The sequence below is a fragment of the Abramis brama genome, assembly GCF_963993115.1.
Source record: "Abramis brama genome assembly, chromosome: 1".
NCBI lineage: Eukaryota > Metazoa > Chordata > Actinopteri > Cypriniformes > Leuciscidae > Abramis > Abramis brama.
This window is the reverse complement of record NC_139963.1, coordinates 8172763-8200278: the sequence shown is the minus strand read 5'-3', so window position 1 is coordinate 8200278 and position 27516 is coordinate 8172763. Positions and strand designations below refer to the sequence as shown.

Genomic DNA, 27516 nt, shown 5'->3' with positions numbered 1-27516 from the left:
CCAAATATTAACATTGATTTTCTCAGGTGTTCAAATACTTATTTGCAGCTGTATCATACAAATAAATAGTTAAAAAATCATACATTGTGATTTCTGGATTTTTTTTTTTAGATTATGTCTCTCACAGTGGACATGCACCTACGATGACAATTTCAGACCCCTCCATGATTTCTAAGTGGGAGAACTTGCAAAATAGCAGGGTGTTCAAATACTTATTTTCCTCACTGTATATATCATAGCCATTAGTGTGAACTTGGAGAATAACAAGAATGTTCTTATCTGTTTGTAACGAGCCCTTTCACTGTCTTTCTGCAGTTTTGAAATGCGGATCCCGTGTGTGTTTCCCCTGACCAGACCAGTTGCCTTATTGGATCAGAAGCAGTCGGATCTGTCTCAGATTCCTCTGAAGTCCACCCAGAATGCAGCAGTACTGTGAAATAAAGCGATGAGGCTGAGGCTTTAGTCACCGTCTGAAATCCAAAATATACGCCACTAAAGGTGCCATTATGATCTTCGAATCATAGCAAATGTGGCACACTGTAGAGTCGGCACCCTGTTAACCTTTGATGGTCTCAGTTATTCTTATTGTAATAAGAACAGATGTTCACCAGGGCCAGTTTTATCGAGGCGAGACTTGGCGATCATTCGGGCTGTAATGGCCAATGGTGCGTGATCTGAGGGCTTCTGTCGAGAGGAGAAACAGGAAAATTAAGCCCCTCCCTCCAATGTTTTTAAGCATAATTTGTCTGGACTCAACAAATAACATCATTGTTCCCATTAGGGAACTTTTGCTCACTTGATTATTTTGCTTTTTCATATTTGAGCCGGTCACTATTAGGCAGTTCTTTGCCTGTGTTGCCTTTTAGTTTGCCACAGGCATACGGCCCTGGTGTCTTACATTGCAATACATTTATTGCTTGTGATTGTATATTTTCATGTCTTGCCTGCTTGAATACTAGCCCATCCTCCCCAACTTTTGCAGTGTTTTTTTTTTTTTCTTCATCAAACAGAACTCTATTCAATAACATTTTTGAAGTGAAACGAGTCTCTTGTGGGAATTTCCGCTGTCTCTATAAAGCATCTCTTCAGATTTCCCAAAACGTCACCATTTCCAGTCAGACGACGTGGTCTTTTATGCACAGTGCTGCATACAACAATGCAATACATTTCATCCATGTGAGCTAAAAAAAAAACATGGGCCTTAACACAAACCACTGTGTTTTGCCAGGTGGGGTGAATTCCTGAATAATCGGAGTGTCCCCTTGTCTTTGATTTAGCGTGTCCCATCCTCTTTTCTACTCTCTATGCAACAACAGCAATCCCATGGATGCTCTAGTCCAGGGAAAGACTCTCCAAAAGCTGGTCCAAACATCATCTCTGTGAGCTGTAAACACCCTGTCATGTTCCACGTCTGTTAACGGTGCATTGGGTCAAAATGATGATGTACATGCTTATCCACTGAAGAGCTGTCATAGGAGTAAACCAATGTTGACGCTTTCCTATTTAGAACATTGTACAGTCTTACCTTGTGCTCTCTGTGACCCCCTCCAGTCGTTCTTGTTGTTAAACACCATCCCTTTCACGACTCCTTGGGTTTTAGAAAAGTTGCCTTGGTTTAATTTTTAAAAATGAATAGAACATATTGCGAATTATACTTATTGAAACATGTTAAAATGCACATTGCTAAACGGAAGCCTAATGTATTTAAGGTCTGTGGAATTGTAAATGGGAAGTTCTAATAAAACAATAGATATGTGTTTGAAAGACTGCTCTGAGGTCTTGTTCAGGAGCCAGACAAAGACTTCCCTATGCGTTCTGTAGGATGTCTGTATTCTCTTAGAAATTCACTTGAGATAGGTTATTTTCAAAGAGGTTGGACGCTGAAGAACAGTGTCTTTGTCATATTTGAATTGATGGTTCTGTATCTAATGCCTTTTCTGAAAAGAAGTCATTCAGTATTGCAAATACATAAATATAGATATACTTGGTGCAATAAAGTTGTGACTTTTGTGACTAGCTGGTTTTTGGGTTGTTTTCTTTAATGCTCTTCGTCAATCTAAAAACACAAAACATGACTTGGGATCAGTTTCTTATACAAAGCTATCATATGGCTTCAGAAGACTTTGGATATAATGCACAATTTTCATGTAGCAGTTTTATGATGTTTTTAATGTCCTCATTTGGACATTTCAATGTGAATATACTGATACACTGAAATAGTTTACGAATATACCATGTGTTAATATTACTGTATTGATTTATAATGAACACACTTGTCTGAACCGAGCACCTGAGTTACTTTGGGAACCATGAACACATAGAGGCTGTGTTCGAAACCGCATACTTACTGAGTAGGTACTTAATTTCAATAAGTACTTAACCAGCGCTGGGTACTTTATAGCCTGATCATGTTAAGTATGAATGCGCTCCGGGGGATTCCGGACATCTTCCATGTTGACATTATCATGTGACCTATGATGTTATCACAAGCGCAACAACTTATAATATATGAGCGACAGGTTTAATTAATCTATCTGTAAATTTCTTAAAGCTCCAGTATGCGACTTTGGTATTTGACCACAAGAGGGCGCAGTTTCCAACAATAACAAAGGCGAAGCTTGATGACGCTATGAAGGAGGTGACGATGGGAGATGTCGTTTTTAATGCGTTTTCACCATCTAGCGATATATCTACATGGAATTAATGAATCATGATCACGGATGAGGTAATTTATTCGTTTTTGTATTACCTGTATGTCTGATCGTATTATTTTATGTCATCATAATTAATGAACTGCAAGGAACGTGAAATGTTAACTTATGCTATATTATCCCGTTACAACATACAGCTATTTGTCAAATGATTTGTTTGGTTAATGTTGTGCAGTTTTACGTTTTTATGGTTAATGCCGTGTTGTTTAACGTGTTCAAACCAATATCTAAAAGTAAATTTGAACGAACATTTGCAAGTAATGACTAAATATATTTTTTAACAACATATCCGATTGTATTTAATTGTACTGCCATAATCTCGGTCACCACACGTGATAAAAAGCCTTACCAAAGTACAAAGAGCAATATAACTTTGTTTATAAGTGCTATTATTGACAGTTGCATGTCTTACCTGTCTATCAATACACTCGCGAGAGCAGAGTCTCTGTCAAGTCCAAGATAGTCGCGCAGCTCTCTCCATCTCGAAAACGCCTGCCGATATTTATCCGGGTTTTATTCCTCCGTTTGTCACACAGTCCGCGACTCCGTGTGTATCCGAATATGGACGCTTTCGTTTTGTTGGCACTTCAATACTCGCCAAAGAGTTCGTGATCCATAACAGCTATAACCATACAGTCTATGGCTATAACGCTTTAACCACCACTTCCGCATTTGACCATGCGATATTCCGGTGTGGTGGGTCATATTTTTTATTTATTCTTTTTTTATTCTTTGTCAGACGTCTTTATTGTTTATTGTGATAAGAAAAAAAACCTCAATAAAGTTGTTGTAAAAAAATGTAAAAAAAATCCGGTGTGGTGGAATATCCTATCACATGGTCCACACCGGAAAAAAGGATAGAGCGGACATTGCGTCACTGAGGCGCGACATTTCTTTTCCGGGACGGCCAGTTATTTAAAATCGGAATTTCTCTGAAATAAAAAATCTTTGGAGACTTTTGAGATATTGTAAGTACACAACTGGAGGAAATATATCACACTGTGCAAGTTATTTTCGGAAATTTTATTACAAAATTCCTACATATTGGAGCTTTAATGTTGATGAAGTGTATACTAAATATACTTAAACCAATACTAAATTACATTACTTTTTTTTACTGAAAATTATATATTTTAGTAAAACAAGCAAAATGTAATTTGTTTTATCATATGACATAGATATGCTTAAATATACACTAGACAATTGCAGCCAAAGTGAATACGTCTCAATTTTCAGTCAAGCAATAAATGAATGCATTAATTAAATAACTATATTTTATTTACTGACAACAATATGAAACATGAATAAATGAGTAAAATAATGAATAAACGTAACCATCACAATAAATAATACAAGTCAACAACACATGATACAAAAAGCTTTATTCAAACTTATTGTTCTAACAATCACATTTTTACAGGGTGAACCCCACATCCTACAGCCATCTCAACACAGCGCTTCTCATTCTGCGGCTTTATTCTGATGAATCCGCTGACCACCGTAACCACCTTCACCTCTCTCTGCTGTCCATCATGTCCCTCATTGCTGCAGTCAGACTGGGATCTGATCATGAATGGGAAAGGGACATCGAGGCTATCCTTGCCTGAGTGCACCGTCTGCCTCATCACCTCATACAGAGATCCAGTACAGAACCCTGTGAAGCTCGTATCAACAGCAAACACTCAAGGGTGCTGATGCTCAAGGGTCTCATAGTGATGGAGGGACTCGTAAGGGCAGGTGGAGTGATGGAGGGACTCGTAAGGGCAGGTGGAGTGATGGAGGGTCTCATAAGGGCAGGATGAGTGATGAAGGGTCTCATAAGGGGAGGTGGAGTGATGAAGGGTCTCATAAGGGGAGGTGGAGTGATGAAGGGTCTCATAAGGGCAGGTGGAGTGATGGAGGGGCTCATAAGGGCAGGTGGAGTGATGGAGGGGCTCATAAGGGCCATTAAAGACTTAATTAGATTTTTTTTATTAATTTCTGTAGTATACTCACTCAAAGCCTTCATGAGCCACTCTCCACCGGATAAACACACACACGTTCATCTGTTCCTGCAACATCCAGACAAAATTCACCTTTCCTCTGTGATTTATGTGCTCAATACTACATTTACATGTTGAGGATGTTTTTTTATTATTTTTTTGTTTTTTTATTATTATTATTTATATAGCACACATAATACAACAGACGTTGCCCAAGGTGCTTCACAGACAGTAGAATAAAACACTTAATTAAAACTATACATAACATACAAGCAATAGAAAGTAAACATAAGACAGGAGACAGCTACCTACTATGTTGTTGCTGATGTTAACCCACTTTTTTTATCCAACATGTTACTCAATTTATCAACAGTACTAATTGACGAATAAAATAACTTATGTTTAGAGACTTTATGTAGATTTGTTTATTTTTAACTTACGTTAGCAGTGTTGACAACAGTGAATTCTACTACATAATAGCACACGTGATAGCACATATTAAGCAAACTGTCTACTAACACTCTAATGCCTGATAGTTGACATGAAGTTGCAAAGTTACTTAGTCAACAGAATGGGACCATCAACATAAATTCTTACCAAAAATCTAAACATAGCATTTTTGTTTGTGTATAGACTTTCTATTAACAAATTAATCCCCAAATGCTGTTTCAAACTCTTCTATATAATAAAAATTGTGCAAGTGAATGTAAAAAATATTGTTTTTATATGGTCTCGCAACACAAGGGGCCCTGCTGTAATTTGTGTCCTCGTTCCAAACCCGGAAGTAGTGATGGGATTTATGGCTCTTTGAGGGGATCCGGATCTTGGCGATCCGTTCCTTTCAAAGAGCCGTTCAAAAGAACGGCTCTTTTGGCTCTTTTTAAATATTTAGTCAGTTTTAAGAAGCCAGCTTGGGGGCATCTCAGTTTATCCTGGAAATAATCACTGGGAGGAATGATGAGGTGAGATTTGTAGTCAAATAATTAAAACTCAGATATCACACACCAATATCTGAGTTTGAATTATTCTGAAATATTGATTATTACCTCATTTGTCATGTGTGGACTATATTCCATAGGGTTGCACAACATCCCTCTGCTTAGACAGTGACATCACTATTTTGGATTTACCTTTAGTACAAAGTGTGTGTATGTGTAAAGCTACGTTGACTTATGTTATTCGTACAATACCTACTCACAAATAAACATCAAAAACAAAGCCGGCTACAATGAATTTCTGTGCAAAACAGCTTTTACTACAAACACTTCCACACAAGAACATTTTGATAGAAAACAAAAAATATTTAAAGTTTTAAATATATACTGTAGATAAAATTAGAATAAATAAAATGGAAATGTCTACATACAGTCCACTATTACTACTATTACTACTGTAAACTTTGCAAATAGGACATCAGCCCCTTCAAGTCTTAAATTAACAATAACAAAGTGGGCTGCAATGAATGTCTGTGCAAAACAGCTTTTAGTGAAAAATTTATATACGAGAACAGTATCACAAAAGAACATTTTGATAGATAACAAAAAATATTTAAAGTATTAGACATATACTGTAGATAAAATTAGAATAAATAAAATGGAAATGTCTACGTAGCACCCCTGTGCTGGGTGCGCTCCTCCCCCTAACTGTTCTGTCTCGCGGAGTAGCTAATTTGTGTGCATCTGTGTGAAACACGCATGGGAAAAAAAGAACGACAGACAGAACGGCTCCCCTCCAGCCGCGACTCGGCTCCCATCGGTCATGTTTATGAGCCGTTCAAAAGAATCGGTTCGTTCGCGTACGTCACAACTCTACCCGGAAGTGTGAAAAGAATCCATTCGAGGAGGAGCTGGGTGTTTACTCGTCTCACATTGAAACCGAAAGCAGTCGATGACTTTAAGACGCCATTTCGGAAGATAGAAAATCAGCAATCGCTTCACATGTGACAGTAAGTTCGTTAAACTTTTCATAGCTGTAATATCGATAGAGTATTTGCGTCTCAACAGACCTAATGTAAGGAATAATTGACGACAGGCCGCTGAAATATTAGAAAAATAATGCACACCCGAGGTGGTAATGCGGTCACGACGCAAAGCGGAGTCTCTGGTGTGTGCATTATTTTTCTAATAATTCAACGGCCTGGAGTCAGTTATTCCGCCTACTACAGTTACCACACCTCGAAACATTGTTCAGATGATGTATTTCAAGACGTTTGTCAAGTTTTTGTCATTAAAACGCTCTTGTGTGTAGCCTAGGCCTAATTTCTTACGCATCTAATCCTATGCCTCCGTTGCTAATTCCAAAACGTCATTTTAGAGTTAGTAACGGAGGTTTGAGCCACTGATAGCAGACGGGGGACACACTTCTAGCTGAAACATTCTCTGACTGTTTTCATCGATTGCAGCAGATTTTAAACACCGTCTGTGAACAAACTGAACGCGCTGAACATAATCAGTCATAAGTATCAAATTACATTCATAACCGGCCTTAAAGGAGAAGTTCACTTTTAAAATGAAAATTCTGTCATCATATAATCACCCTCATGTTGTTTCAAACCTGTATGAATTTCTTTCTTCTGCTGAACAGAAAGGAAGATATTTAGAAGAATATCAGTAACCAGACAGTTTTTGGGTCCCATTGACTTCCATAGTATATTTTTTTCCTACTATGGAAGTCAATGGGACCCAAAAACTGCCTGGTTACTGATATTCTTCTAAATATCTTCCTTTCTGTTCAGCAGAAGAAAGAAATTCATACAGGTTTGAAACAATATGAGGGTGATTCAAGACTCGAAATTGCGACCATTTTGGTCGCATATGCTCCTGAAATTTAATCTGTGCGACCTAAAAACATATTTGGGAGCATTTGTGCGAGTGCAAATAATGGTTGTGGTGCGACCTGTTTTCATTTCTTTAAAAAACGTTTGCAAATTACTTCATAGTGTGTACCTTATGTGCGCTGATACGCGATGGCCGGACCATCATTATATCCAACGTTATATAACCAATCCAGGGGTTTTCCTGCATTGAATTTTTTTTTGGCGGCCGCCAAAGCCTTATTTGATCGGTAAGTGATGTAGAATGACTGCTGTGCTTAACCCTTAATCACTCCTAAAAAAGGACAACACTTAAGGTCTTTGGGGTCATTTTTGACCCCAAACTTTTTAAGAGCGATTGCATAAGCAAATATTGTGTTTTGTGGATGTTCTCTGTGTCCACATACAGGTCTGGAATCAAGTCTCTCTTCAAGGAGGAAGAGAAGGAGAAACTTCCTGTAAAATGAGTGTGTGTGAGGATAGAGAGGAGGAGGCGTCTGTTCACACTCAGAGAGCAGCATCTCCAGTATCCAGCTGTGTCTCTATGAAGAGTAACAGATCCATGCAAAAGCCCCCTGTGTTCAGTGATGGACCATCTTCAGTATCCAGCTGTGTCTCCATGAAGAGTAACAGATCCATGCAAAAGCCCCCTGTGTTCAGTGATGGACCATCTCCAGTATCCAGCTGTGTCTCCATGAAGAGTAACAGATCCATGCAAAAGCCCCCTGTGTTCAGTGATGGACCATCTCCAGTATCCAGCTGTGTCTCCATGAAGAGTAACAGATCCATGCAAAAGCCCCCTGTGTTCAGTGATGGACCATCTCCAGTATCCAGCTGTGTGTCCATGAAGAGTAACAGATCCATGCAAAAGCCCCCTGTGTTCAGTGATGGACCATCTCCAGTATCCAGCTGTGTGTCCATGAAGAGTAACAGATCCATGCAAAAGCCCCCTGTGTTCAGTGATGGACCATCTTCAGGATTCAGCTGTGTGTCCATGAAGAGTAACAACTCCATGCAAAAGCCCCCTGTGTTCAGTGATGGACCATCTTCAGGATTCAGCTGTGTGTCCATGAAGAGTAACAGATCCATGCAAAAGCCCCCTGTGTTCAGTGATGGACCATCTTCAGGATTCAGCTGTGTGTCCATGAAGAGTAACAACTCCATGCAAAAGCCCCCTGTGTTCAGTGATGGACCATCTTCAGGATTCAGCTGTGTGTCCATGAAGAGTAACAGATCCATGCAAAAGCCCCCTGTGTTCAGTGATGGACCGTCTGTGACCGTTGACCCTGTGTGAGTATCATAAAGTTCAGGGCCAGTCCGGACTCTGTTGGCGCCCTAGACAAGATATTATTTTTTTCTGATCGCTCCGAAAACTACAACACTGCCAATAACACACAAACACGTGTGCGTATGGTTGCACAAATGGTTATTAAAAATAAAGGGTAAAAAGGTGAACTCCATTCAACATTCAAACTCCATTTGGTGATTTAAAAACTCATGAACACTTTTCACCACTGGCCTCTTTTAATAGAAGACACATAGTATTTTATTTATGAAGTGAAAGAAAGCAACAATTTAAGTAAAAATAAAACAAAGTTATAGTAGCTTAAATTAAAATACTTTTTGTGAAGAAAAAGTTCTACACTGAACTTGCAATAAATATAAATAAAATGAAAAAGTTAGTGGTCCGTTCCAGTTAAGATATTCTAAAGTAGCTCCTCAAAATAGTAAATAAACATCAATGGCTGACACAAATATTAGTTATGATTCTTCTATATTGCTTTTGTTTTAATGCTCTTCTTCTTTGCTTCACTTAACCAGTGCTTTGACTAATTTGACTAATATTGACTAATTTAATAAAATAGAAAAAACTGTCAACATTGAAAGTCAACTGATTAATCCACTTATAACAATGAATTGACTGATTCACTGTTAATAAGTTTATAGTTTGCCAATTATTACAGTTAACAAAAATGTATGCTCTTGATGCTTTTCTTGATGGAAATACCATCACAACATTTATTTCCATCAAGAGGTGCATTAATTGTTGGCAAAGATCTTGTATTGTTAATGCAAGAGTCCAGCACTGTGTAAAGTCTCCTCCAGCACATCCCAAAGACTTTCAATGAATTAAGATCTGGACTCAGAGGAGCCGATTCATGTGTGAAAATGATCTAAGCGCATGGTCTAAAGCGCACGGCGCTAGTGCACTTAGGGCATATCCGAATTTATTTTTGCTAGTTTAACGACAGAAAAAGTGGTCGGCGTGCGGCACATGGTCTAAAAGGTTTGTCCCTATTCTCTTAATGAGTAATGGGAGTGTTTTGGGCGTAAGGTGCAAAAAAAACAATCAGAGTCTCATCTCCCATTCCCTTTAAAAGCCAGTTGCACTCGCGCCATGGAGGATTCGCTATTTAGATGGTCCAATTTGCAAACGGAAAAACTGAACGCGTCTCATGAGAGCAAACGGATCTGCCCGTGCGCAAGGTTAAAGCGTGTAAGCAGAACATCTACGGGACAAGCCGGAATCCATCATATCTTTATGTACACAATATTAATATTTTACATTGTAATACTTTTATTTTTAATATACATAATAGTCACAGTTTATCTCACACCAATCCACAAAACACTCAAATAGCTCCCGATACTCACCCTCATCATGGTCTGTTATACAGTCAACAATTGCTGAGTCATCAGAACATTTCTGGAGGTGACAGGTTTCAGAGTTGCACTGAAAGTCTGATGTACTGTATAAAAAAGTAAGCACAAAAGAGCTAAAACCTTTCCTTGAGGGACTCCAGTACTGCACTTCACTACTTGAGACACACAGTCATGCATTCTCACATACTGTGGTCTGTTTAGGAGATAGTCAGTTAACCAATTGACAATACTCTGATGTTCTCCATCATTCTCCATCTTACATTTAAGCAGTGAAGGCTGTATAGTATTAAATGCACTCGAGAAATCAAAGAATGTAATTCTGACGATGTTATCCAGAGTCTCTAAATGACTTAGTGATTTGTGTAAGAGAGAAATAATTACATCATTTACCCCAACACCAGTTTTATAGGCAAACTGTAGTTTATCCTCAGCAGCATTCATTACCTGCTTAATATGGTTTAATACTAATCTCTCAAAGACCTTCATCAACTGCACTGTTAAAGCAATTGGTCTGTAGTGTGAGAACTCTTGTTATCTTAGGCACTGGTACAGTACATGATGTCTTTCATAAAACAGCTTTAATTTCTTTTGCCTATTTAAATCCAAACAGAGATTTTGTTTAATAAATAAACTGTCATTAAAATTAATTTCATTTTAAAAACAATAATATTTAAAAACTATTACATTTTTAAAACTAAAGATTCTGAAAGCTTTGAAGGAGATTCCATAAAACATATTTTTGGCTTTACAGTAATAACAATAATTGTGATCATTTATTATAAAATGATTAATATCATATTTTTAAATATGATTGTTTCCTAATATAAATATGGGGGAACCATATGGTTAATGTCACTTTATAAATGTATTATTAAACATCTGAATCTAACCATGTCATGTTAACAAATGGAAAAGTCAGCCAGCTATTAATTATAATGTTAATTATTGTGCCTTTTGCCCCAACAGTAGGGTCAAACTTTACATATTATTCAGAAAAACTGTTGGATTAATTACCTTGAACAAAACTGAAAATCATTAACAAGACGTTTATCTCTAAATATATATAATAATAATTTTAGCGATTCTCAATGGCTAATTAAAGCGCTGTTGTCCGTGATAACGCCAAGAATCCGCCAAATTTCCATGTGAAACGTGGATGTTTAGGAAAGTTTTTGTGCCATCTAGTGGTTTAAAGGATAATAAAATCAAATGCAGCTTTTACCCCGGTGGCCTTTAGCCCTGTTGTACCCTACTATTAATAAAACATGTTTTCTCTCTAAAACTAATACAAATACTGCTCTATAAATTACAGAAGTATTGACGGTTAATTTAATGAAGCAGACAAATAATCTGCATGGAAACTATTTGAAATATTTCTGTTTATTTCTCATTATCAACAACAGGAAAAGAAAGAGAGCAGCTTCTCCACTATCCAGCTGTCTGACCATGAAGGCCACAAAATTCAGTGATGGAGCAGTGACCTTTGACCCTCTGTGAGTATCATCATGTAGGGTGAGACACATGAACACAGAATGCACAAAGGTTCAGAAAATTTTACATTTCATATGGCTAAAGTTATTTAACAAGTATAACAATTAACAAGTGGAAGTCAAGATGCAAAGAAAGGAATTGTTAAATAGTGTTTTCTTATTTCTCTGTTAGACCTCCATTTACACAGGAATGAGTTTTGTTACATGTGTTGCATCAGTGTTATATTGACAATTATCCTTTAAAGTGTAAATTGCAGGTTAAATTTTTCACGCAGATAATGCAATGTGTTTATTAAACATAAAGATAAGAACCGCCCACCATTGTTTTTTATACCAAAATGCTGAATATAATATGAAAATTTGCCACTTTTAACAGTGGTTTTAAGCACTCCCTCTCCCTTCCACTAGATGGGGCGTGACGTCATAAGAGGAACTCACTAGTAGAGTTACCGGCATAGTCATAGCTATAGATGCCTTGCACAACTACAGAAAAGTTGTTTGTTTGTTTTTTTGATTAAAAAAAATTATGGATAAAATAACTCAACTGTAAACATACTCGCAGGGTTCTCAAGTCTCACGCATTGGCCGTGAGACACACGCAATTCAACCAGTTCACACGCTCACACGCCACACCATGTATTTCTCACGCTGAAAAGGCAATGCCAACCAAATTGTCCTGCAAGCTTTATATAACGTTGTGTACGAGGCGCACGCACCGTACGTTCGTTACTAGGTAACCAACAACATTGTGCGAACGCGCTGGGTTTGTGCTGGTGTAATGCATTGGTCAAAAAAAGTCAGCGTTAGTTTTTTTTCTTCTGACAGACCAGTCCATGAAACACGTAGATCAGCGGCCCATTGGTTCTTTTCTTGATTGACACTGGGCTGGCCCAATCACAACTTTAAACGAGTGAGCCAGCGTGCAGCAGTGTCAGTGTGTATCTGTCAAAATAGTCAGCGAGATGGAGAAGAAACGCAAGGAATGTGCAGAGAAATAGCATGAAAAAATAGAACCAGGCCCTTAAAGCAGACGCTGTAAACTGTGTCAAAATATACAGTATGTTTTCTGCCCTTCATCAGCTCCTGTGATGATGATGATGTGAGGAGGATCAGGAGAGAGATGAGTGAGTGTAGAATCCGCGGTAAGCAGAACTACTTTCAAAACACTTAACATTAGGCCATGTCATGAGTGTAGGAACCCATAACCCAGTTACAGATTATTTCCACATCTGCATATTTGACGATTACCGCAATTCACTAGAAATTTAATGAGAGGCGTTTGTAAACCATGTTTTCCACCAAAATAAAAGCTTGATGCAGTTTGCGTCAAAATAAAAGATCATGTGCTTATCTCTTTCATACGGTGACCGGGAGAAAAAATAACAAAAAATAACATTTTACTTTAAATTAGGAATGTCATATAAAGATATAGTGCGGTCTTTGGCATTAAGAAATGAGTATGTTATAAGTGAAAGACACATGAAGCGCATTCTTAGACTTTTTTTGTCGCATGCATATTTAGGGACCGTCTCAAAATAACATGCGACATTGGCATAAACGTTTCTAACTTCAATAGCATTTGAAGACAATGACTTACAGTCATAAAACCAACTGTACATTGTTCACCCAGGTCTCATGTATGATGCACACCTTTTATATTTTTGATATCTATGACAATAAACTGCTAAATCATATGCAAATATTGCTATGTAGGCCTATTTCACTACTGTATGGGATCATATACAGAATATGACCATATTTAAAGCTCAATAGCATTTGAAGACAATGACTTACAGTCATAAAACCAACTGTGCATTGTTCATATAGGTGTCAGGTATGTGGCAGTAGTGAAATACATAGCAATATTTGCATATGGTTTTTTACAGTTTATTGTCATGGATATCAAAAATATAAAAGGTGTGCATCATACATGAGACCTGGGTGAACAATGTACAGTTGGTTTTATGACTGTAAGTCATTGTCTTCAAATGCTATTGAAGTTAGAAACGTTTATGCCAATGTCGCATGCAATTTTGAGACAGTCCCTAAATATGCGTGCGACAAAAAAAGTCTAAGAATGCGCTTCATGTGTCTTTCACTTATAACATACTCATTTCTTAATTCCAAAGACTGCACTATATCTTTATATGACATTCCTATTTTAAAGTAAAATGTTATTTCTCCTGTCATCTCCATCTCTGCTGTAGCCCAGTCTATGGTACAGTTACAGTATTGGCCGCTGTGGCTCCCTCAACGCGTGGCCACGACATAATGATGTCGTTACCTCAACAAAACGATCTCGTGGCCACGACTTAATATGACGTTCCCACTACTTAATATCACGTTCCCACGAGTTTATATGTTGTGGCCACGACAAAAATAAGTGAACCGAACATGTCCCCTCCCGGTCACCGTACTTTCAAGTAAAGAAATAGATAACGTTACAAATCTAATTATGAAAGTTTCCTTTATTTTTTAGTGCATTTGTTTTTACAAAATATGGCTATTACTGTCATAGGATTAATATTATAACTATTATTATGTAGTAGGTGTAATGTAAATAGACACTGTAACTAAAAGAGGTTTCAATTTTTCTTTGTTTAATTTGCACACTGAATATGAGCTTTTAATTTTGAACTCTCAAAGTGCACCAGATTGATGGATTTAACATTAAAATGCACCAAATTTTCTCACAGGGGGGGGGGGGCATGCCCCCAAACCCCCCTAGAAGGACCGAGGTCCACCCACCACAGTTTTACCCAAGAATCACTGGTATTGCTATGCCAATGCAGCTTATAGCTTGTTTTAGGATTCATCACTGTGGAGTATAGTTCAACTGTATTAATAAATGGCAAATTTTTACTTATTTCATCTATTAACTCACACTCGTTCCTATACTCACTCATTAAATGGCATTAGTGGTTTTAAGGAATAGGAGATGGTATGCATATATTTAAGGGCGTGCAAAGATGGGTGGTGTTTATGATCATATAGTGGGCCAGTCTGGACCAAAATGTCAGGGCCGATTTTTTTTGTCCCAGTCCAGCCCTGCTCTTGTGTACACACAAACACACACCTTAATACTCTAATATGTAATTTGTTCACAATGTCCCACCACACAATAAATCATTATACCATTTCGACTAGACCCATTCAAAATGCAAAAAGATTTTTTCCAAACTGTTTGGGCAATTTGTTATATTTTTCTATATTTGTAATTTGAAATATAACATTAAATAGTATATTTGATGTGATGAATTGCTCTGTCATTTATCAGATTTACCAATTGTTATAATTTCAATTTGTGCTGGTTAATTATGAACAATGGGTAAAATTGGGGGGCGGGGACATGCGGGGGCGGGGCTCCATTAGGGCTCCTCCCCTAACCGCATGTGATCTCACTCCAAGCTTTTGATAAAACTTGAGAACCCTGTACTCGTGTGTGCTGACTTCAAGGGGACCGTGATCCTGCCTGAAATGTGAATAAGCTATTCGCAAAACAAACGGGTTCACTTCAGGCACGTCAGATCAGCCAGTCGCAGGTCGAGCTGTTCCACTAAACTCCAAAAACGCGTTCACCTCACGGCAGCACACACTCTCCACTGCTGATTCAATTGGGTGGCATAGCCCACACAAACACAGTGATGGGGACATCGATCTCTCTTTTTCTTTTCTGACAATAAACATCGCTAATTAAATCGTGAGAAATAGTGTGGATTGAGGAAGGGTATTACATGACATTTGAGGCGTCGATGAGACTAGCGATTGGTGCCTGTGCAGTGTGTGCATCTCTACAGGTCTGATTTGGACTGACACCATGTACTGTAAGTAAATAATATCTTCATAATCTGGTTCCCAATCTGGTTGTCATGACAAATTGCTGGAGGTGCCACAAAATCTTTGCTCATTCCAGTATTTTAAATATATAAATGTAAGTGGTTTGTAAGGATACACTGATCGATCTGCAATAAATCAGCCAATAATAACTTCCTATGAATCGACTGATTATCTCTAAACTTGTAATCTTATGTTGATGACACAAATGCATGACTGCTCAAACCAGACAATGAAGCATATACATAAAGCATTTATATAAAACGTATATAAAACAACTTTTTAAAAAATCAGGATCCACATCAGCTGATCAAGATTACAGGAAATCTGTGATTTTCTATTTCTAAAGGAAAGGTGGCAGGTTATTTAGACTTAAAATCTCTGATTTTTCAAATGCTTCACTAGTGGCAAAGGGGACATTTATGTGCAACAAGGAAATGCAGAAACAAGCTGAATTTGCAGTCTCTTTTCATCTGCCGTCAGTCATCATTTACTTGTAAATGAATTGCATGTAATCATTTAAGATAAAAACTGCTTTTTCTCCATGACGGTGCTTCTGTGATATTTTAAAATAATGGTTTCTGGTTTAAATTTTATGCCAAAAATGTTAGGCTTCTGTCTTCTTTTCTTCTTTTTTTTTAACATTTTGACTAATGAAAACTTGATGTCTCCCTACTTTAAATATGGAGGTCATTATCTGCCCCCACATGCCTGATTTTTAAGAGCTCCAACCCATGATCAGTGTGCAAATTTCACAAAGACAAAATTGTGTCAATTCTACCTGAACTTTAATGGTTAAGTTTAGTTATATTTTTGGTTTATTATGAAACTGTAGCAGGACAGATTAGACTATGGTGGGCCGCCACAATCTAGTTAATGAATGGGAAACACTGATGGGTTAAAAATATCATTGCTAGAACAGAACCTTGAGAAACTCCATGTGTGATATTAGGATGTCATAATAGATGGAAATTTGCCTGTAAGAGCAAATACTACTCATATGATATGATTTTCATATTAAACATATTTAATTATTAGGGCCCGAGCACCGATGGTGTGAGGACCCTCTTGGAATTTCTCAGTTTATTTTCTTTATTTTCACAAATGTGTTTTCAGTGGTGGGAGAGCTGACCAGATCAGAGATGTGTCCTGTCAGACCAGCACATCCTCCTCCTGTCAGAAACACATCAGTCATCATGACACAGAAGCAGCCCTGCAGCTCGATTCACACCAGCCAGTGCATGATGATCTGCAGAGAGTCAAAGACCAGCACAAAACCAGCATGAAGAACAAGTATGAGAGCTTATTTGAGGGAATCAAACTACAAGAGAATCAGACCCTCCTGAACAGGATTTACACACAGCTGTATATCATAGAGGGAGAGAGTGAAGGAGTGAATGAAGAACATGAGGTGCTACAGATGGAGAAAAGTTACAAGACCCTCCAAGACACTCCAATCAACTGCAATGACATCTTTGATCCTTCACCTGAACTAGGGTATGAGGAGAAGAGAAGAGAGAATAAGGACAAAATCAAGACTGTTCTTACTAAAGGCATCGCTGGAATTGGAAAAACCGTCTCTGTGCAGAAGTTCATTCTGGACTGGGCCGAGGGAAAAGCCAATCAGGATGTAGATTTCATGTTTGTTCTTCCATTTAGAGAGCTGAACTTGATTAAAGATCATCAGTACAGTCTTCACAGACTTCTGCTGGACTTTCATCCTGAACTTCAAGATCTGGACTCACAGATTTATGATGAATGTACAGTTGTGTTGATATTTGATGGTCTGGATGAAAGCAGAATTACACTGATGTTTTCAGACAGTGAGAAAGTTTCTGATGTGACTGAGTCTTCATCAGTGGGTGTGTTGATGTCAAACCTCATGAAAGGAGATCTGCTTCCCTCTGCTCTCATCTGGATCACCACCAGACCAGCAGCAGCCAATCAGATCCCCTCCAAATACATCAAACGTGTGACAGAAATTCAGGGATTCAATGACCCTCAGAAGGAGGAATACTTCAGGAAGAGAATCAGTGATGAGCATCAAGCCAACATAATTATCTCTCACATCACAAAAGCAAGAAGCCTCCACATCATGTGCCACATCCCCGTCTTCTGCTGGATCTCATCCACTGTGCTTCAAAACATCCTGAAACAAGATCTCAGTGCAGAAATCCCTCAAACTCTGACTGAAATGTACACACACTTCCTCCTCATTCAAACTCATATGAGGAACCAAAAGTATGAAGAGAGAGATCCAGAGAAACTCCTGCAGTCCAACAGAGAAGTGATTGTGAAACTTGCTGAACTAGCTTTCAATCAGCTGATGAAGGGCAATGTGATGTTCTATGAGGAGGACCTGATTGAGAGCGGCATAGATGTCACTGACGCCTCAGTGTATTCTGGGATTTGTACGGAGATCTTTAGGGAGGAATCTGTGATTTATCACAGGAAGGTTTACAGTTTTGTACATCTGAGCTTTCAGGAGTTTTTTGCAGCACTGTATGTGTTTTTCTGCTATTTACACAAAAACAATGAAGTTCTGAAAATGTTCCTCACAGGAAAGTCCAGAACTCAATCTGAAAATGTTTCTCTGGATGTGTTTCTGAAGGGAGCAATAAATAAAGCTTTGAAGAGTAAAAATGGACAACTGGATCTTTTCCTTCGATTCCTTCATGGCATCTCGCTGGAGTCCAATCAGAGGCTCTTACAGGATCTGCTGATTCACACAGAGAACAACCCAGAGAGCATCAAGAAAATAATCCACAATCTCAGACGACGTCAGAAAAACAATGTCAGCCCTGAAAGATGGATGAATCTGTCACACTGCTTGATTGAGATGAAGAATAATTATATTGCTGAAGAAATGCAGGCATTTTTAAAATCCGGAACAAATGACAAACGTCTTTCTCTTGCACAATGTTCAACTTTGGCAAACATGATCCTGATGTCAGAGGAGGTGATGGATGAGTTTGACCCTAAAAAGTACAAGATCATATCATCACAAGAGGGTCGAAGTAGACTGTTACCTGCTCTGAGGAACTGCAGAAAAGCTCTGTGAGTGTGAAAATATGAACATAATATCAACTGAATTGAAATATTAACATAATACCCCCACAATGATAGATGGAGTTGGTCTTGTCACCTGCATGCCTTTTAATCAAATATCCTTTATTCTTTAAGTTTGGCAGACTGTAGTCTCACAGATCAGCACTGTGAAATTGTGTCTTCAGCTCTACAATCATCAAACTCTCCCCTGAGAGAGCTGGACCTGAGTAACAATGACCTGCATGATTCAAGAGAGAAGCTGCTCTGTATTGGACTAAGGAGTCCAAACTGTCAACTCAATGTTCTGAGGTTTGTGTTTCACATTTATTAATTACAGTTTCTCAATTGTTTATATATTTAATTGGAACTTGAAATGCAATCACCAACACTTAAAAACTCTAATGTACCAAATCCTTATACAAGGCTGCAAAATTGCCACTACAGTTCCTGCTTTACACTCAGTTTTCAGTTGTATATCATATTAAAAAACACTACACACAGTTCTCTGTATTAAGTACAACATTCAAAATTACTGTAAAATCTCTTTAATCTCTTTGGAAAGCAACATACTTCAAAATGCCAAGCTCTTTACACAAATGGTAATACCCTCTCCTCACATGTGTAAACAGTAGTTGTCGAATTGTTCACTTAGAAATCAGAGCTTTAGCACAGTTAAAGGGATGGTTCAGAGTAAAATCAACCTAGGGTCTTTTGCACCATGACATCGAGCCAAACACCCCCCGAGAAGCCTTTTTTCCCTTGGTTGAACATTTTTAAAGTTAGAGCTTATTTAGAGATATCAGCCAAATGGCTTAGTGCAGGCGCTATTGGCTCCAAATTTGTATCTCGTAAATTACCCCACTAATAATGCCCAAAATGGTACCAAACTTTTACAGTAGTACAAATAGGTTCTGTACTCATAAAACAAGGCATTGGAAAGTTTGTAAGTACATCAGTGGTTTATTTAAATAACACTTGCCTGACGGCTCATGCTACTGCTAACCCGGACACCGACGTCACTTCAGTGAGTTGAGAAAAGCACGTAAAAGTCCTGACAGAAAGCGATGCATAAGGATGTAGTGTAACGACGAATTATTATTTTTTCCGAAGTGTTGACAACTTAGTGTTAACTAATAATTGTTATAAACTGGTACTACCAACAAAATATTAGTGCATTCCTGGAACTGGGCGTCATTACACTACATCCTTATGCAAAATTTCTTGTGTGTTTGCGCACACTTGGCGAATCAAGCTCATTCTGATTCTGATATAACAGTTTCAGGTTATGTTTTAGTGTTGGTAACATGTCCCACATTGCCCCACACAAACTTAGTAATCGTCTCACATTTGGTTTGTTTGATGGTGGTCACCCTATATGTGTGGCGTTGAGAGCATGTAAAAAGTGACAATTACGTGAGTCTCACGGTGAATTCGTGGGAGTTGGCAGCCCTGCGGATTCAGTTTGTAAATGTTTTTGGCTGGTGTGCTTGTGCTGCTGCGGTCTTGTACATTTGCCATGTTGTTTGTGTATAGTTTGTATATAGTTCGGAACTACGGGAGCCCAGCGGGGAGCGTCGGCGGATGTTAAAGAGAAAACCGATTTTCATTCAAACAAGTCGAAGTAAACTACACATTCGAGTTAATCGATAAAATCGATTTAACGCCCAGCCCTAGCATAAGGTTGCAACATGACAAAATGTAAAAAAATAAATAAGGGGCGTGAATATTTTTCCAAGTTGGCGGCAATGGCTCTACGGTCTATTTAGGCTTACGATGCTTTAAGTTAAATTGTGTTACTTTAGCTCATTTTAATTAATTAAACAGAACAAGAGGCAAAAAATAATAATAATTGTATGAGTGTACACAGAGTGTATGTTTGTTGTATAATGTCAATTGTGATTTTCACTTTAATGCAAAATAATGTGTATAATAAACCCAAATCACAATTTCTCATTGAAGCAAAATCTGCTGATTACAAGGAGCAGGCAAAACACAAACCTTTTCTCCTCCTTTGTCATTCAGAGCAGATTTTCTGTAGTGGAAACGAGTCATGACTATACTGCCCTTTATAGGTCTGGTGCAGTCATAGTGCGCATGTGTTGAATGTGTCCATCCTGAGCTTTATTGGAAATTGTATACTGGGTCAATGTAACTCAGTTAAGTTAAAACAGCATTCCCTTGTTTCATGTTACATAACCTGATTAAATTAGGTTACAACAACAAAATCAGAATTAGTAGGTAAAAACAGTTAGAAATACCTCCTTAAAGTAACAACTGCACGTTCACTTTTTTATAGTGCATGTTTATGAAAAAAAAAATAGTCTGTTTTCTAATGTAAAAAATAAATAACTTGCTCATCATAAATTATATCCTCGGATGTATCAAGTCCCTCAAAATATAACCGAAACCACAGTTTTGCTCTTTTTCTGAGGGAAGTTCTTTTCTCAGTTTCTAAGTTCTTAAAATTATTTCTCACCACATCCCACATTTTTGTGTTTATGTGGACATGTGAATATACTGGGGTTTTTTTTATTTTTTTTTTACTTTATTTCAAATTTTGACTGTGTCATTTGAGGGGTGTTTAAACCCTTTTATGTTGAAAGAAAGAAAAAGTCAGACTTTGTGAACATTTTTGGTTTTGTTGTATGTAACAGGTAATTTACTTGTGCTATCCTGGGTTAATTTTGACTGGCCTACTCCTGTCTGGTACCCAAACGATTTGATTTATTTCAAAGTTATTTGAAGTTATTTAATTATTGATTTAAATAGTTTTCTGGGGAGACCGATTTCCCTTGAAGTATATTGGTACATTTACATTCATGTTCTTTGCAGACCCTTTCTCAAAAACATGAGACAATGCATACAGTGTACTAAAAACACCAGTCTGAATTAATAATATTGTTTTTGTAATGATTTGTTTCTCATTTCTCCCCTGTTTAGGTTGGCACACTGTAAGCTCACCTATCAGTGCTGTGAAATTGTGTCTTCAATTCTACAGTCATCAAACTCCTCCCTGAGAGAGCTGGACCTGAGTAACAATGACCTGCAGGATTCAGGAGTGAAGCTGCTCTGTACTGGACTGAGGAGTCCAAACTGTCAACTCAACATACTGAGGTACTTGAGGGTCTGTGAAAAATAACCACATATGGACATATCGTGGCAAACTTATTCAAGGATTATTTCTCACTGCATCCCAAAATTAAAGTAAATGAATCTGATCATTCTGATGAAACGTGTTTGAGTTGATGTGGGTGTTGACTCAGTTTGCATGAATTGCCTCAGATAATTACCATATGAATAGTGTGCGCTGTCTGTAGGCATGTTCACATTTGCAGGAAGCTGACACGAGAGACACGTACATCTTTCTCTCTTATACAGATTGTATAAACAGAGAATATTTGTTTTCATTTTGAATAGGATCATTTAAAAGTAGACACTTACATGTATCTACAGATATATTACTGTCACAATGTCTGGGTGATGTTCCCTGGGTAGCCACTAGAGGTCCTCTTCCCCCACTGTGTCATTCACTCATGAACTACAATCCCCATCATCCTTGTTGGACTCATCTTTGATTATTGCACTCAGCTGTTCCCACTCACCTTGTTAAGTGTCTGTCTATTTATACCCTGCCTGTTTAAGTCACTGGTCTGGAGTCCTTGTATTGTGTCACCCGCATCTCAGAGTCTGTCTTGGTTTGTTTATTTGTTTGTTTCTTGTTTTGGACTGATTTACATGGATTATGACCTTTTACCTGTTTGTGGATATGATTACGGATTACCCAAAATAAAGCTGCACTTGGAATTCACCCTTTCGTGTGCGCGCCGTGACAATTACTCTTGTCTATGTGACAAATATTTGCAGAGTTTTGTTTTCCATTTTTGATGCACTGCAGAAAAAAAGTTCACAGAGATGGCAGAAAACATCCTGTTTGTTTTGTTTTGATTGCAAGTGGACACAAATGAAAGGAAACTTTTTACAGTTTCGAATGATGTATTGCTGTATAACCGTATTATCATAAATTACATAAATTAGTATTTTATTATGTGAAATATATCCATCAAAAGGCAGTATTTTATTATGTGAAAAAATCCAGCAAAAGGTACAGGTATGTCTGTCGACCCCAGAGGGTTAATTCTTTTAGATTTTATGGGTAAAAATAGAGTTTTTTATTTTGAAATTATAACTTACAATTAGATCCTTAAGATAATTTGTAGCTGATAATTTGCACATTTTACAACACTGTGATTTCATTAAAATCAATCAGAGGCCACCAGTAGATGAAGCACACTAACATGGACACTTACTGTTGTTATAGATTATCTCAGTGTTTGGTGACAGAGGAAGGTTGTGCTGCTCTGGCATCAGCTCTGAGTTCAAACCCTTCACACCTGAGAGAGCTGGATCTGAGCTACAATCACCCAGGAGAATCAGGACTGAAGCTGCTCTCTGATACTCTCAACCATCTGGACAAACTCAAGTATGTTAAGTAATATAACAACAATCCTGTCTATTGTGATTGGTTTTGTTTTTTAAAGGGTTAGTTACCAAAAAATGAAAATTCTGTCATTATTTTCTCACCCTCATATCGTTCCAAACCTGTAAGACTTTCATTCATGTTCATAACAGAAATGAAGACATTTTTAATAAAATCTGAGATATTTCTGTCCTTTCATTGACAGTGCTACCACTTCAACGCTTCAAAAAGTTCATAAAGAGATTGTGAAACTAATCTGTTTGAATTTAATTTAATCCAAATTTTCTGAAGAGACATGATCGCTTTATATGATTAACAGATTTAATTGACTCTTTTTTTCACATATAAAAAAAACATCAATGCACACATCAGTTATTTTAAACGGAAGCTTAGACATGCTTGCTTGATGTGTGATGTGAGTTATTCTTGTGTTACGGAGCACGTTTGAGCTTCCGTAAGAACCAATGAGGTTCATTCTCGTGTTATGCACACTGTTAACCCTTGCTGTAAAAAAAAAAGGCCAAATTCTGACAATTTCATACCATTTTCCACTAAACTAATCTGTTTGAATTTAATTTAATCCAAATTTTCTGAAGAGTCATGATTGCTTTATATGATGAACAGATTAAGTTGACTCTTTTATTCACATATAAAATTCATCAACGCACACATCAGTTATGTTAAACGGAAGCTTAGACATGCTTGCTTGATGTGTGAGAATGTGTGAGAGTTATTCTTGTGTTACGCACACTGTTAACCCTTGCTGTAAAAAAAAAGGTAAAATTCTGACAATTTCATACCATTTTCCAATAAAACAGTAATATACCGTAGAAAACAAAAATAGCCTACAGGAATATACTGTGAATTAACAGTGCTCAAAATCGACACTCAGAGGCAGTTATACCAATCACACCCTATACCCTCAATCACTGTTCCCTACATTAGTTCACTAATATAGTCCACTTGACAGAGTGAATAAAAAGAAGTGAGTGAATTCAGACGCTGATGAACACCTGATTAGCAGAATCACTGAAGGACAGAGAAACAAGAACAGAAAAAAGAGAAACACAAGACCTACAACTGACTTCCAGCCACTGAGTGTGAAACCAGTTTACAAACCAGTTTAACATTATTTCCTTCATACATGTACAAAAGTTATTGTTGAGAATTAACAGATATTTAGTTGTTGATGTTTTATTGAATATAATAAAGTTTGTAGTCACCATGATGGAGATCAGTATTTGCTGGACATCTGATTCAATGTTCTCTTCCTGTGTATAAGCTTTGCATTTATGGGTATTTAATATTTATTAATCAAATATCTGTGAATCTACAACATGAAATCCAGCAATGTTTCTGTAAACATTTATTATGAAGGATATTGAAATAATAGAGTGCATTAAAACATTTCAAACTCCTCCTTGACTTAGACACAGACATCAACATCAATAATCAGCACATGAATCTCAACAATGGTGACAATCAAAAGTTTCATGTCGCAATGCGATTCTGGGTTCCAGGATTGTATAAAACTCCCAGCATGCACAGCAGTATGAATAAATATAAAATATTTTGTTTAAAAATATTGCCACCATTGTTGAGAGACATGTGCTGATTTTTCATTTCTCTGTGTTTCTGGAAGACAGTGTAGCTCTGTTTCTGTGGTTGTCCATGAGGTGTTAAAAAATGTGTCATTGTAACTGATTGCTGTAGTTTCTGCAGGACGTTTGAGCTTCGGCAAGAACCAGTGAGGTTCATTCTCGTGTTACGCAGCACGTTTGAAATTTGGAAAGGGCCATTGAGGTTCATTCTTGTATTAATAGCACATTTGAGCTTTGGCAAGACTCAGTGAGGTTCATTCTCGTGTGTTACGCAGAACGTTTGAGCTTCCACAAGAACCAATGAGTTTCAAGAATTTGTGAAATAAGCAATAGATCTAAGGCTATAGAATTAAAATATTGTTTTAATGAAGTTGCACACCTTGTACATAAAGACACTGTAGACGTCTAAGTTTAGAACAAAGATGGAGAATAAATTGAAAGTGAGTGTGGAGAAACTGAGATAGCAAATAGCATAGTTCCTTTTTTGTGCTTTGCTTAGGGGTAATACGAAGTTTGAAATACCTTCTCAGTAGTAAACTGTTAGTGAACATCCCGACACCACAGATGCTGCTGAGAGCAACATTTAGATGAATATGTTAAAATGTGTTGCACTTTTCTCTTAATAACAAACACAACAAAAACACAGTGATGAGAAATCATTAGTAAAGAAAGCATCTGATCACAGCGACGTGGATATGATTGCACCAGCTCTGCAATTCTGCAGTCAAGTCATGTCTCGATTGTTTATACAGCACTTTATACAATAGATTGGTTTAAAACCACAAATATCATAACTTTTATCTATAGGCCATCTGTAATTGAGACATTTATTCAAGAAATTCATTACAAACAAAAACATAATACAGATACAGATCAATTTCATGCCAGAGTGGGATTTGAGCGAAGGTAGTTTTACTGGTGTGAGTGAGTGGTACATGAGTGGATCGTTCGCTTGGGCCGTGAGTGATTGAGCGAGCGCACTGGCATAGAGTCGAATATTGAGCGGAGCGTCACACTGCTTCACTCACATGCTGTGGTTTTTGTAGGAAATTTGAAAGGAATCACTGTTTTACGACTGATCAAATGAATTGACCAGTGATCATTTTAATGGGCCATAACTGGGTATTAATTGCTATGGATATTAATATCCTAAGTATAGTAAACGATTTAAAGCAGTGGTTCTCAAACCTGTCCCGGAGTGCCACCAGCCCTGCACATGTTGTATGTCTCCCTATATCTGACACACCCATTTCAGGTATTGCAGTCTCTACTAATGAGCTCATGAGTTGAATCAGGTGTCAAAATCAAAATGTCTCAAAATAGTGGTACTCCAGGACAGGTTTGAGAACCACTGCAGGGCTCCAGACTGCGGCCAAAATGGTCGACATATGCAACCATTTTTTTGAGAATGTGCGAGTTAAAATTTGACAACAACAATATAATAATAATAAATAAATAAATAATACAACAATAGTAACTGTAACTAATTACTAATTTTCAGTAACTTGCCCAACACTGCTGTCCACACAGAGTTTAGCTGTAGGTTATATGTAAAAATTGTTTTATTGTAGGCCTATCAGCGTTTCATCCAGACAGATCCGGCATTTTGGGAGACTGAAACCGCTATTTTTTTAAACCGGATCCCAGAGTGGAGAAATCTGAAAACGACACCCTTGCGTTTTCGTGTGTACAGCCAATCCGTATATTTTGTGAAACGATGATGTCATCACCCCACGGGTCGACCCTAGTCAGACACCGCAAGTCACATAACAGCAACAACAACTGCAGACTACATGCTTGTGTTCATGCTGCAGAACCTACTGAGCCTCTTTATCTCTTTAGTTATTATTTACTTGAATGTGGTTTTATTTTATTTCTTTATTTGACTTTTTTATTTCTTTATATTTTCTCTCTCATGCTATGATGCTTGTCTGTTGTCTGATTAAGACATTTCGTATTTTGTAGGGATGGGCATTTCAAGCAAAAATAATATTTGATGATCACTGGGAATTATTTGATTGGAAAAACGCAACCCTGCCCCTCATGCTCACTGTAAAACGCATTCGTTCAAATTCCACTCTGACATTAAATTTCTCTGTACTGTAGGCCTACGTGTTGTAGCCATTAAAGAAAATGTATTTAGTTTCATATTTATGTTTAAATAATATTTTTTTTTTTATTTCATCTATGTTGATTATATGAAAAGTGAACAGCATGAGATAGGATCATAAGATGCGCAATATATCGGGAGACATAATTTTGACCACTTCATTAAGTTTTGTTTTGTATAAAGCCTTTCTTTAAAGTGAATTTCGTTTTGTATAATTTGTATCTTAATTTTAATGAATGTTTCATCAACCAATTGCCTGGATTTAATAAATGAGATTAAATATAGCAAATATAGCAGACAATATAATCAGGACATGGAGGTGCCGGCGGGATAACTTGCATTGCTCGTGAACTGGAGCTCGTCTCTACCCTGGTAATCCAGAGTTCTCGCGAGAGCACAAGTTGAATTTGCTCAGCGAGTTACTCTGGTGTCGAGTAATGATGCTCATTAAATATGCCCCTCGATCTGAGCTGCACCAATCACATCGGGTTATCTGATATAGGCGGGCCAGAGGCGAGATGACGACAGCGCATGTGACGTCGAAGTCATTAGTAAACATTGCAAGATGGCTATGGATGAACACCAGTTGTTTGAAACGGCTTTGGCCGCTACAATGAACGAGTTAGACTTGGCTTTTTATCTAAAACAGGAACAAAAGACGCCGCTCGAATCGTTCCTTTGCAAGAAGGACGTTTTTGCTGCGAATCCAGACCTATGTCTAAGGATTTTCTTAATCTTATTGACTCTTTTAATCTTATGCAGTCTTTCACTGGCCCGACACACGGAA

General features: G+C 37.6%; 1 protein-coding gene across 1 annotated transcript in view; it reads left to right on the top strand.

Annotated features, from left to right (window-relative positions):
* The first annotated feature begins 6530 nt into the window (after positions 1 to 6530).
* LOC311083609 (uncharacterized protein) overlaps positions 6531 to 27516 on the top strand; it is a 27624-nt gene continuing 6638 nt past the window's right edge. Inside the window, exons 1-7 of the mRNA XM_084115282.1 lie at positions 6531 to 6638; positions 7915 to 8795; positions 11573 to 11662; positions 16610 to 18550; positions 18677 to 18850; positions 21482 to 21655; positions 22860 to 23021. Of these exons, the coding sequence (XP_083971408.1) occupies positions 7969 to 8795; positions 11573 to 11662; positions 16610 to 18550; positions 18677 to 18850; positions 21482 to 21655; positions 22860 to 23021 (3368 nt within the window). The 5' untranslated portion in view covers positions 6531 to 6638; positions 7915 to 7968. The remainder of the gene's footprint in view (positions 6639 to 7914; positions 8796 to 11572; positions 11663 to 16609; positions 18551 to 18676; positions 18851 to 21481; positions 21656 to 22859; positions 23022 to 27516) is intronic.